General features: G+C 46.5%; 1 protein-coding gene across 2 annotated transcripts in view; it reads right to left on the bottom strand.

Moving 5' to 3' along the window:
• Nucleotides 1–210: 210 nt before the first annotated feature.
• The window catches only part of ENTPD1 (ectonucleoside triphosphate diphosphohydrolase 1), a 34,892-nt gene continuing 21,887 nt past the window's right edge, over nucleotides 211–13,215 (bottom strand). The window contains exons 1-10 of one of the 2 annotated variants that reach the window (XM_083441239.1): nucleotides 12,054–12,244; nucleotides 10,973–11,097; nucleotides 9,714–9,831; nucleotides 9,018–9,168; nucleotides 7,496–7,655; nucleotides 6,410–6,649; nucleotides 5,179–5,439; nucleotides 3,328–3,435; nucleotides 2,247–2,384; nucleotides 211–1,383 (exon numbers count right to left, since the gene is read on the bottom strand). In XM_083441239.1, coding sequence (XP_083297365.1) covers nucleotides 1,177–1,383; nucleotides 2,247–2,384; nucleotides 3,328–3,435; nucleotides 5,179–5,439; nucleotides 6,410–6,649; nucleotides 7,496–7,655; nucleotides 9,018–9,168; nucleotides 9,714–9,831; nucleotides 10,973–11,056 — 1,467 coding nt within the window. In that variant the 5' untranslated portion in view covers nucleotides 11,057–11,097; nucleotides 12,054–12,244 and the 3' untranslated portion in view covers nucleotides 211–1,176. Of the gene's footprint in view, nucleotides 1,384–2,246; nucleotides 2,385–3,327; nucleotides 3,436–5,178; nucleotides 5,440–6,409; nucleotides 6,650–7,495; nucleotides 7,656–9,017; nucleotides 9,169–9,713; nucleotides 9,832–10,972; nucleotides 11,098–12,053; nucleotides 12,245–13,215 lie in introns of those variants that run through there. The other variant, XM_083441238.1, reaches the window with a different exon arrangement.

Raw genomic sequence — 13,215 nt, 5'->3', positions numbered from 1 at the left:
GAAAAGGAATAAGATAACCGCCACACCCCTTTTCTTCTTCTTGCTGAGAAACTATAAATACAACAAGCCTTGCCACCTATGGCAGGTATGGTCAAGTCCTGCTCCAACTGTGAGGTCATTCCTTTTTCTCTGAAGGTCACTTGGTTTCTCTTCTAATAGCACCATCCCATCCCACCTCCTTTGGAAAATTACAAGAAAATTACACTGGCATTAATCAAAACATCTTTAATATATAATACAAATACAGAGCTGTACACATGTGTGCAAAGTGAATAGTTGGTTTCATTTGGACCAGGATGCCAAGGCTGGGGTTTAACTGTTCCCAGAGACCTATACTGTTGACATAGGAGGACGCTTTAGGAGGAGTGTGCTACGTCAGGCCTCAGTGTTCAGAATCCACACAGTCCGTAGGGAGCGGCCGCCTGCGGATCACCTTGACTAATCCATTCAATTAGCAGGCAAGTCGACCAGTAAGCACAAGGCCTATTGCCCAGGTAGCAGCCATGGCACTTTGGGGAAGAGTTCCTCTCTCACAGACTAATTTCTGTGAAATACACATTTTTGCTCCGAGCCCTTCTCTGGATAGGGTGCGTTCCGCTGCTTTCTCCTGGCTGGCGATTAGTCGTGTGGACAGCCTGTTTTGTCAAAAGTCTCGAAGAGGGGATCTTCCCCAGGAAATGACATGGCAAGTGCTAGCTGATTCGCCATGAACGTGACAGGTGCCGCCGGGAGGTGTTGTTTTTTTTAATGAATGACTGTTGACATTTCCAATGGAGCAAAAGAGGATGTGGAACCCTGAGAGCTGCTGGTCCTTCCAGGCTAGAATCTGTCCCTGCGTTGTCCAGCCGGCCATTTTTTGATTTGGTGCCCCCCCCTCCCCCACATGTTTCATTCCTAGGGCTGAGGCAATGCACAGAGGGGTGGACCTGAGAGAAGCAGGTGTTCTTCATAGGGCATGTGTGCCCCACACCAATCAGCTCCCCTCCCCCCACCAAGGATCAGGATGGGAGGCGGATCTCCAAGATGGGGGAAGATGACAGAAGGAAAGCACGCTGCTCTCTTGGCACCTGTCGGTGGCTAGAGTAAGTGGCGCAGAAGGCCCTTGTATAAAGTCAGCCATTTCAGCAGAACACTGGGCTCTAGTGGTCTTTGCTGTGGGCTAGGCCAACCCCAGTTCTAAATTACTTCCTTTTTCAGGCACTTTGGTTTGCGATAGCTCATGTAGCCTATGACGAGCAGGCAGACCACCAGAATGGAGCAGATGGCCATGAGGGTATTATAGCTAGACTGAGACAGCGGTCGTGTATAGGGTTGCTCCGCAGGGATCATGTTGGTGAGGTTCAACATGTAGCCCAAAGTCCACCCGGCGTCACTGCTGCCAATCTGAAATAGATACGGAAAGAAGAGGGAAGGGTCACTAGCAGCAGGAGAGATGTAAAGCACAGAGGAACTGCTAAGGGAAGTGAGGAATGGGGGCAGTGACACATTTATAAGACGCACCAGACCATAAGACGCTCTATAAGACGCACCAGACCACAAGATGCACCTAGTTTTTGGAGGAGGAAAACAAGAAAAAAAATATTCTGAATCTCAGAAGCCAGAACAGCAAGAGGGTTCGCTGCGCAGTGAAAGCAGCAATCCCTCTTGCTGTTCTGGCTTCTGGGATAGCTGCGCAGCCTGCATTCGCTCCATAAGATGCACACACATTTCCCCTTACTTTTTAGGAGGGAAAAAGTGAGTCTTATAGAGCAAAAAATATGGTAATTAAATTTGTATACCAGCCTTCATCCGAAGATCCCAGGGTGGTTCACAACAGAAGAATACAAAATACATTTAAAAAAAACAACAAAAAAAACAACCAATAACACATCCCCCAACAAACACATCTAAAAAGCAAGAGAATGCTAATCAGCCAAAGCCCTAGTGAAGAGAAATGTTTTCGCCTATGCATTGGAGGTGCCAGGCGAACTTCCCAGGGGAAAGCATTGCACAAATGGCAGGCCACCACAGAAAAGGCCTGTTCTTGCGCTGCCACCCTCCGGGCCTCTTGCAGAGGAGGCGCATGAGGAAGGGTCTCAGATGATGTTTGATGAGTCTGGGTTGGTTCATTTGGGGAGAGGCGGTCCTTGAGGTATTGCGGGCCTGTATGCGGCTCCCTCTCCAACAGTGAGGAAGGGATGCTTCCCAGCCCTCCTACTCACCACCCCCCGCCATTCCCCAGCTCCTGTCTCTGCAGGCCAAGATACCTTCCCCAGGAAGTGGATGCCCTGCCATTTCTCCTCAGTGAAGTTGTATCTCTGGCTGAGCAGCGAGAAAATGTAAGTCGCTGAGAAGCAGTATTCGCTCAGGTACTTCTCCTTTACTGCAGGAAATTCAGCCTTCACCTGGACAGAGAGAAAGGAAGACAGTTTATTTCCAGGCATCTTCCTTTTCCTGGAAGCAAAGTGCTCCATCTTTCAGATTTATACAACCATCCCTGGAACAACCATGACTGAGCTGTGTGTTTCTACATGAATTTCCCTTTCATGCGTCAACAGAAAGATAGATAAAAAGATAGATGTGATTTTGCTTTAATCTTTGTACAGTGGTACCTTGGGTTACATACGCTTCAGGTTACATTCACTTCAGGTACAGACTCTGCTAACCCAGAAATATTACCTCGGGTTAAAAACTTTGCTTCAGGATAAGAACAGAAATTGGGCTCCAGCAGCGTGGCGGCAGCAGGAAGACCCATTAGCTAAAATGGTGCTTCAGGTTAAGAACAGTTTCAGGTTAAGAATGGACCTCCGTAACAAAGTACGTAACCAGAGATACCACTGTATTCCGCTTTTCCAGCAACAAATATTGAGCTTAAAGGGGATCACAATAATAGCATCAAAAATTAACAAACATTGCAATCACTCTCTTGGTATGTGTATATTCTTTGGTGATCACTGGTAGCCAAGTAAGATTGTCTTCCATGAACACGTATATATACTGGCAAATACAGCTCTTAAATCCAGCAGATCTTGTGTTAGGACAAGTGAGGCTGTGGGGCTTCTCTTCTACAGCCAATTTGATTTTGGATTTGGTGCATCAAGCATCACTAATGCCAGTAGCAGCTGGTGTGCTGGGGAAGAGCAGCCCTCCCAACTCCCCTAGTGGTGCAAATTGCCTAAGCAGGGCTGGGGCAGTGGCAAGGGCAGATCTGCCCAGGAAGGCTACAGCAATGCTGGTGTTGGGGGCGTGGCTCCACACCACCAAACCAACCATGACTGATGCCAGATGGAAGCCAAACCTCCTCAGAGTCAAGACTCATATTCCTCCCGGTTTGGGGAAATGACATACCTGATTCCAGGGTTTGGAGCAGAAGTTCTTTACTTCTTCTATTACTTGGTCCATAGGCTTTTTCGTCGCATTTAGAAAGTTCATTACGTAGTAGAAAGCAGAAAACGCCTGAAGAACAAAAGACATGAACTTGTTTGCAAAAAATGCAAATGAAATGGAGCCCAGGGCTCTGCCTCCATCAGTCCTCACTAGTCTGGGGAGAGAGATTTGCAGGTTCAGTGGTACCTCAGGTTACAAACACCTCAGGTTACAGACTCCGCTAACCCGGAAGTAGTACCTCAGGTTAAGAACTTTACCTCAGGATGAGAACAGAAATTGTGCGGCGGCAGCAGCAGCAGGAGGCCTCATTAGCTAAAGTGGTACCTCAGGTTAAGAATGGTTTCAGGTTAAGAACGGACCTCTGGAATGAATTAAGTTCATAACCCAAGGTACCACTGTAGTTGGCTATGGGTTGTAGACAATGAACTCCCACTTCATCTAATCCGGGGCAAAAGTTAGAAGGCTACAACTCCCTGGGCTCTCCATATAGACAGAACACCACATGGCCTAGCAAACAAAGTCAATCGGGCTGCCTCCTGTGCATCTCTCTCACCAAAAATGAAGACATCTTTATTTTGAAAGACTTTTTATGCCTAACATCTAGGCTTCTTGCTGCCATTTTATCTTCTACCCTGGATGATTTTAGGTTGTGGCAGTGCTTTAAACACTCTTTGTTGTTTGCTTGTGCATGTACTTTTATGATTATGCGTATGGTTTCATGATTATGCTGTGTACATTACTCTGGATATGTTTAGCAGAAGAGATAGGTAATCTCTAGCTCACTAACTAATCAGCTATTATTATCAACAGTTCTTTGCTGTCTCCAACATAAATGACCCAGTATTTTCTGAGGGTAGGCAGGAAGCCGCCTTATATTATTGACTCATCTGGCTCAATATTGTCTACTCTGGCAGTGGCTCTGCCTTTTACATCATAGGGTGCAGGCTCCTTTTACCTGGAGATGCCAGGGATTGAACCTGGAACCTTCTGCATGCAAAGCTCTACCACTAAACTCTACCACTTCCCACTGTGAGTTCCCATCCCATCCAATAGCAGTAGACCCCATGGACACTCCCCATGCTTCATGCCCAGAAAGCCTTCTCTCCTTCTGCTCAGGTAGCTGTTCTATGCCAAGAAGTCAGGGGCCAGCAAACTTTTTCAGCAGGGGGCCGGTCCACTGTCCCTCAGACCTCTTGGAGGGGCTGGACTATATTGGGTGGGGGGATGAATGAATTCCTATGCCCCACAAATAATCCAGAGATGCATTCTAAATAAAAGCACACATTCTGCTCATGGAAAAACACCAGGCAGGCTCCACAGATAACCCAGAGATGCATTTGAAATAAAAGGACACATTCTGCTCATGTAAAACCATGCTGCTTCCCGGACCGTTCGCGGGCCGGATTTAGAAGGCGATTGGGCTGGATCCGGCCCCCGGGCCTTAGTTTGCCTACCCATGTGCTAAGTCAACCTGTTGCTTTAACTGGGTGCTAATGAAATCTTAAGAAACCTTCATGTTCTTGTATGGTAAGTGTAGCTCAGCTGGACTTTGCCACCTAGTGGCATACAGAGGAAGATAACAAATTGGTGCACCTAGCAGAAAAACCAAGCAAAATGTCAGGGGAAGAGGGAAAGAATCCGTCTTTCCTCTGCCTCCGTGTAATTCCTGCTCGCATCATGGCTACCAGGCTACTGTTTAAATACAAGCCTACACTAACAGGACAGGCAAATTGCACTCCAAAAGTCCTTCCTCCAGGGTAAAGCCACCAGTTTCTGCCTGGTGGAGAGAGGCAGGCGCTTATATGTACTCACCCCAAAATCCCCAGATACTGGAGGCAAGAAAACACCATTAAATGAGCAGCTGGAGTAAGGACAGTGGACAGTATTGAAGATTTTCTCAATGCTTGCCAGGCACTTTTCATAATCTCCATCGCCCTCAATTTGGAGCTGTGAGGAGCAGGGTAGGGTGATGTTTGGGGCTGTACAGGGGCTTTTGCACAGGTTAGAAATATTAAGAGTCCTCTCATATCCTTGGTGGAAACATGGGTCTCTGATTCTGCTACTCGATGAGTCCTGCAGTGAAAAGAAGACAAAGGGTGGATGGGTAGTTACACACACCGGCAACTAGTTATGACACAAGACAATGAAAAACCTGGATCTAGGCAGGAATGGGCTCATAGCAAGTAATATCCATATTGTTACTATATTTGCTTTTGCTTTTTTACTTTATTACCAAGTTAACAAAACAAAAACACCAATGGATGGCCAGAAAGAAATATGTCAGGAAAAATATTGAAAAACATGCATGTAGGTCAGCCATTGGGAACCTCTGGACTAGGAGCCAGCAGGGATCCTAATTTGACCTGCAAGGCTATTTCCCCCAAACCACACTCATCTGCACCACATTTGTGATGTCTGGCATGGGCAGGTAAACTTGTGGCTGCAAAGGAGCAATCAGGAGCTTACATGGCATTCCTGATTATCCCTTGGAAACTGAGGCTCTCTAACAGCACTGAGTAGAGCTGACTGCATACGCCTTTAAAGTTGGCAGATGCTGTTTGGATTCCAGCTAGAGGTGGACATGTGTCCACCTGCAGACAGTTTTTCTAGCCTGCAGAGGAAGAATGTCCATTTGCAGGTAAACAGGCAAAGTGGCCGACCGAGCGACTGCAGCAATCAGCTGATTGGTGCTGAGAACAAGGCCCTTTAAACTTGTCGCCTGAATTCAGAAAGATGCCAAAGTGGCCCAAGGAGTATGGGGGAGGTAGGATCTGGCCCAGCAGCTGGACAAGGTTCCCCACTCCAATGTAAGTTGTTAAGTGAAGAAGTCGTAAGTGCAGTGGGACAGGGCTGCTTTGGTAGACAGCGCGAGTCAGTCTGCTGTTCTTCTTAATGTTCCTGTACAGCTTTGACCTTGCCGCCACCCTGCTCTACTGCTTCTGGTTTAGTAGGATTGCAACCAGAATAATCTTCAGATTGATGAAAGCTGGACACAACGGACTTGGAAGCTGGGCATGCAGCTGAAGAGTCACCCCGAACTTACCAGAACGTCTTGGAGCAGCTTGAGCCGGAGTGCTTGGTCCTTCCCGTAACACAGAAAGCTGTGCGTATACACAGTGTACTGTTTGCCGTAGAGATAGAAGTTTGCTGTATCTGCTGGTGACTCCTGGAGTGTCTCCTGGTCTGGTACAAAGGTGATCTGTGTGGAAGCTCCACCAAGGTCCAGCGCCCCTATGGTTCCAGTTCTGAAGAAGATGCGGGGCAGGAATTTTGGCCAGATAGACTGCAAAAAGAGCACACCAGATGGGAGGAAGCTGCATGAGCTTGTCAAGGGACAGAAGACCCAGCTTGTGGGAAATGCGGCGCAGGATGCGACCCAGGAAAATGGAAGCATGGAGTCAGGGAAATCAGATGGTTAGAGGTGTGCTAGCACAGGCAAGAGGTGGGTTAGTAAGGAATAGACGTGTTGGGAGAAACCAAGGATCATTCAAGTATGAGATACAGTACGGGAAGGCCAACAATAGTTTGTTTAAATTGCGGGGGGGGGGGCAGGTTGGAGACTTCTTAACTCAGCATTCTAGCAATATGTATCTCAGCAAAGAGTCTTGTGGCACCTTAAAGATTGAAGCCCATTTATTCAGGCCTCTCGTCAACAAAAGCATGTGCCACAGTCAATCTGTGCATCTTTAAAAAGCAGCACAAGATGCTTTGTTGTTTTTGCAGCAATGAATTATATTTCCATACTTAACAATTGTTTTTGTGGTTTGGATGGCACTAGAGTGTTTTGTTTTGTTTTGTTTTGTTTTGTTTTGTTTTGTTTTGTTTACAAGAGCCATGATCCTTTAGGGGCAATCTTTTGAGGGATATGTGCTGCTTGGTGGGCAGGTGCCAGAGTCAAAAGGGATGGGCTATCCCTTTCCTTCTCTCTCTGCCACTTCCATCCTCCCCCCTCCTCTGCCACCGCCATGAAATGAGGTTGTGGGGTGCATGCAGCCCTTGCCGTCCCTGCTGTAAGGAGGTTTTGCACAGGTTTTGCCGTCCCTGCTGTAAGAAGTCATCACTATTAAAATGGAAGTAAGCATGGCCAAGCTTCAGGGAGCAGTGTTTCCTTTCTGGCATGGCACATTACCTCTTTGAAGTTGCCCAGCAGGTAATTAATGGTGATCCAGCCATAGGCCCCTTCTTCCTCACCAGTGAGGATCCTGGCACCCTGGAAACGGAAGGGGTATGAGCGCAGGGTCTCCTCCACTGCAGAGAGGACCTTTTTAGCAGTGTTCTCGTTCTCCAGTCTGCATGTACAAAAGAGGGATGGGAGTTATGTTGTGCTGTCTTGTTATATTGTATTTTTATCATTCAGCACTGCCCTGGAAGCTGTTTGGATAAAGAGCAGTTCATCAATTTAAAAAAAAATTAATCTGCCAGCGTTCCCTGCTTCTTGAGGCCAGATGTCTGATAGTTCCATTTCCTTCTTTGGCTTTTTAAAAGTGCATGTTGGGAAGTGGCCAAGAAATGATATAAGATGTGCATGTTTGTGACAATGGATAAAGCAGATGCTTGGATATGACATGCAAATTATGAAGAATGACCTGAGAGGTTTGCAAGGTGCAGATCTTGCTTATATCTGGCTTATCTAACATTGCTCTAGGGCTGGCACCTTCAGCCCCTTTCTGGCTCCTTCCATACTACTTCCATGTGATTTTACAGGAGCAGGGGGAAAAACACGTATCACAGAATCATAGACTTGTAGAGTTGGAAGGGACCCAAAAGTCATCCAGTCGAAGCCCCTGTAATCACATCTAATCATAATCAGAAGCAGCCTTCATTCTATTGCACACATAGCTTCCTGACCAAGAGCACCTGATATACCAGGAGGCTTTGCACAGTCGCCTTCATAATCTTTGTAACTATTGCAGCGTTAGCACTGTGGATTGGGCACAGAATAGCTGTGTGAGTGAATGATGGCCATTATGGAGATCCTGATTTATCCAAAGCTTATGGCAACACCTCTGGGCATCACAATGTACAATAGTAAGTGAAGGAAACAGAGAGATTCCTGCGCTTGCTTTTATAAGCTGGGGATCCAAGCACACAGAGCAAATTAGGCACTTTGCATCAGTGTGTCTCCAGGCAGAGATACATGTTCCGGTTTGAACTGTCATCTACAATGGTACCTCTGGTTACAAACTTAATTCGTTCCGGAGATCCGTTCTTAACTTGAAACCGTTCTTAACCTGAAGTACCACTTTAGCTAATGGGGCCTCCCGCTGTCGCCATGCCACCGCCACGCGATTTCTGTTCTCATCCTGAGGTAAAGTTATTAACCCAAGGTACTACTTCCGGGTTAGCGGAGTCTGTAACCTGAAGTGTTTGTAACTCGAGGTGTTTGTAACCCGAGGTACCACTGTATATGGACCAAACTGAGCAAACAACAAGGGACTGAACGCAGCAATGACATGTTTGTGAAACGCAGACACTGTGCGGTGCCGGTATGTAACTGAATCTTCCCAGGGGTGAGAGGAAGAAAAGACAAACTGGGCCAAGTTTGAGTATCCCTGTCAACTCCAAAGAAACCTTTGAAAACTGAAATTTGCGATCTCACCCCTAGCGAACATGATATTTCAAAGAGCGCAGATTGTATCCCTCTTTGGTACCTCAGCAGCCGCATGCCAGCTGTTGCCCCCAAGTAAACTGGCGTCTCTGGGTATTTCTGTTTTGGTACTATTTCCTTTGCCTTATCCATGCAGTGCCTTAGGGGAACACCAACTTCTCCCACACGGTCAGCATATCCGGAGATTCCTGGACCTGGGAGAGAAAACACAGAGCTTTTGTCAGCTATAATAATAATAATAATTTATTATTTGTACCCCACCCATCTGGCTGGGTTTCCCCAGCCACTCTGGGCGGCTTCCATAGAAACAAAAAATACAGTAAAATATCACAGATTAAAAACTTCCCTGAACAGGGCTGCCTTCAGATATCTTCTAAATGTCAGGTAGTTATTTATCGCTTTGACATCTGATGGGAGGGCGTTCCACAGGGCGGGCGCCACTACCGAGAAGGCCCTCTGCCTGGTTCCCTGTAGCTTTGCTTCTCGCAATGAGGGAACCGCCAGAAGGCCCTCGGCACTGGACCTCAGCGTCCGGGCAGAATGATGGGGGTGGAGACGCTCCTTCAGGTATACTGGGCCGAGGCCGTTTAGGGCTTTAAAGGTCAGCACCAGCACTTTGAATTGTGCTCGGAAACGCACTAGTTTTAGTCTGGTGTTTTCCTGAGCATGCTGTGTTCTACCCTCTTCACCCTACTATCATTTCAACATCCTATTAGCCCCAACTTTTCCACTTTCTTACCATCTACTTCACAGACATGCACCTGCTGCACAACTCCTGTGTCATTCTCCTTCTCTGCCGGCCATTCATATACATACAGGTTAGTGTGAGAAGAACCAGCATCCAGCACAATCCCATACTGCAGAAGAAAGAAAACCACAATTTTTGCTCAGTAAAACTCAGCATATTGGGAAGATGTGATGGAGACGCATTTCTGTTTAAGCACTTAATTAATATTTGTTTCTCCTAGCTACCATGAAAGCCAGGGGTGTATGTGTGTGTTTTAAGCAAACATATCCCTCTCATTTCCTATATTTTTGCAATCAATGTTGTATTTGCAAATAAATTAGATTCAAGTCATTGCATCCTTCAGATGTGCAAATATGGCCTTTACTCAAAACTGGGACCTTTTATAAATTCTTGAGTGATCTGCCCACATGACTGTGGTTTCAGACATAAGTCCATCTGCGCTGAATGTAAGATGCTCAGGCCTAAAATGAGAAGCCACGGTAGGTTTTTAAAGAGGCACCTGTCTCTGGACCGAATTTTACCCTCAGCAGGCTTTGCAGGAATTACTAACATTACCACTAATGGTTTTTTGTATTGTGACAATAGGAAGGTATTTGACTTGACATGGGAACAGGGCAGGATAAATTCTGCAGCAGAGATGTTTGGTAGACAAGATGAATCAACCAGACCATAAAAGCACAGCAGGGAGGGAGCACGAAGAGTCATGGTATCTTGTAGCTCAAGAACTCAAGCCAGTGCTTCCTAAACCTTTGAAACCTGGAGCAAAAGTGTTTCGTTTTTGCTTAAATTTGAAGGCACTCTTTACTCTTCTATTCTGAAAAATACATATATCTTTTCGCAGATCACCCATAAGAAGAATGGACCAGGTATCCTTCTTGCAAATGCAGGTTATATTATTCAAAGTTGCTTCCAGGTAACCCACCCTCCTCTTTGCCTAGGAAATCAGGACACTTGTGGAGGAGCATACTTTGTGGGCAATGATGAACCTTCTGGGATTGCCCTGTAGCTGCAGAATGGATAGCATAAGAGAACCCTAGTGCATCCTTGCTCCCTCCCTCAAAATGTTGCCACTACCGGTAAACTGGCAGAGAAAGGGAGAGATTATTTCTGTTCCGACATGCACGGGGAGCGGTAGATGCATCCAACATGCTTTGTTTTTCGTATTAGCCATTCCCAGGCTGCACTAGTGCAGGGAATCACTGGCCTAAACCGTTCACAGTGCTTCCGCAGGAGGCTCTCCTGTGACTTACCTTTCTGTTCTTGGTGGCAGAACTGTTCTGCGTGACAGCCACAGTGATTAAAGCAATTATAGCCACTATTAAAAGAAATCCCATGGCAGCATATTTTGGATGGAAACGCTTGCACAGCTTGGCACCTGCAATCGCAGCAAAGTGAAGACGGCATTACAAACCACACAGCATAAGAACGCCTCTCTTGGATCAGGACAGTCAAAGGCCCATCAGGTTCAGCAACCTGCTTTCCTACAGTGGCACCAGATGCCTGCAGGAAGCCAGCAAGCAAGTGGCGAATGAGCACCGCAGGCCATTCCCATTCATGGTCCCCACTGCAACTGGGGATCTATGAATCTACCGTATTTTTCGCTCTATAAGACGCACCAGACCATAAGACGCACCTAGTTTTTGGAGGAGGAAAACAAGAAAAAAAAATTTTGATCCCAGAAGCCAGAACAAAAAGAGGGATCGCTGCACAGCAAAAGCAGCGATTCCTCTTGCTGTTCTGGCTTCTGGGATAGCTGCGCAGCCTGCATTCGCTCCATAAGATGCACACACATTTCCCCTTACTTTTTAGGAGGGAAAAAGTGAGTCTTATAGAGCAAAAAATACGGTAATCCTCTTTTACAGCACGTCTAATTTAGTGGCCATCACCACATCTTGTGAGAGAGGATTCTGAAGCCTAACTAGGTGATATATGAAGAAGCATTTTCTTTTGTCTTTCCTGAATCCCCCACCATTCCGCTACCCTGGGTGACCTTGGGTTTCAATATTATTGAGAGCTGGAGAAAAACTTATCTCTACCCACTTTTCCCACACCCCTTTTATGCACCTCTTTTGGTGGTCCTCCTTGCTCACCATTTTCTTCTAAACTGAAGAACCCCGCACATTGTAATATTTATTTATAAGGAAATTGTTCCATCCCCTTGATAATTTTAGCCACAATTTCCTGCACTTTTCCCTCCCTTTCGCCAGCTATACCACAAGGCTGATTGTCACTGCCTGATCTGATGCAGCTACAGAAAAGGAAGCAATCCCACTCCTCTTTGACGCTGGAACACAGCGCAGCAAAGCTAGCCAGGAATCAGCTGCCACTCACCCCACTGCTAGTCCAGATGCTAGATCTCTGCCCAGCTGCACAAGCCTCCCTGGCTCTGCTTTTATTTTTGGTCTCTGTGTTTCTGCAGAAGCTATTCCTGGAGTTCTAAAATTCCACAACAAATCAGTTCTGGGCTCTCCAGTCTGATTACACTGCTGCCAACAATTTGAAATGGATGCAGATTCTGCCAGAATGTCTTTCAGGGACTGAAGCACATTCAGTGAATGCAGCACTGTCAAGTCATGGGTTTTTTGAAAATCCATAATAAGTTAAATGTTTATGCTTTATTAACTTAACGCTTTATTTGTTAATAAGTATACTTCAGACTTATTAGAATCTTCCTTTAAGGACAAGCCTAAAGATGGGAAGAATGATTCTCCTTTCCTCCTTCTCCTGCCAGCAAGTCTGAAGTCAGTGCAGTTGTCCTATTGTACACAATGGCAGAGTTAGAGCTTTAATGCAATAGAACAGGAGTAGACAACGCGGGTGGCGCTGTGGGTTAAAGCCTCAGCGCCTAGGGCTTGCCGATCGAAAGGTTGGCGGTTCGAATCCCCGCGGCGGGGTGCGCTCCCGTTGTTCAGTCCCAGCGCCTGCCAACCTAGCAGTTCGAAAGCACTCTCGGGTGCAAGTAGATAAATAGGGACCGCTTACTAGCGGGAAGGTAAACGGCGTTTCCGTGTGCGGCTCTGGCTCGCCAGAGCAGCGATGTCACGCTGGCCACGTGACCCGGAAGTGTCTTTGGACAGCACTGGCCCCCGGCCTCTTTGAGTGAGATGGGCGCACAACCCTAGAGTCTGTCAAGACTGGCCCGTACGGGCAGGGGTACCTTTACCTTTAGACAACGCAATCTCTTCCATGTTGTGGACTACAACTCCCATAATCCTCAGCCAGCATGACCAATGTATGCTGTAGTCCATAACATCTGAAGGGCACAATATGGCTACCCCTGCAGTAGAACAACTGGTGTGTGGTATATTTAATAAGTATAATTTATTTTAACCCAGTTGCAAAATACTGGCTGTTAGAGCATGCTGTTGCAACCTTAGATACCAAGCATATTGTTTTGCTAGCTAGCAAAGAGGAAATAGGAAATAAAAGTTGAAAATAGAAACCATCAACAAAAGAGGAAGGTGGTGTTAGTTGGCTTTAAAAAGCTTTGGTT

The sequence above is a fragment of the Podarcis tiliguerta genome (assembly GCF_965153285.1).
Source record: "Podarcis tiliguerta genome assembly, chromosome: 5".
In the NCBI taxonomy this organism is placed as follows: domain Eukaryota; kingdom Metazoa; phylum Chordata; class Lepidosauria; order Squamata; family Lacertidae; genus Podarcis; species Podarcis tiliguerta.
Note: the sequence above shows the minus strand (reverse complement) of the source record. Positions and strands in the feature narration are given on the sequence as shown.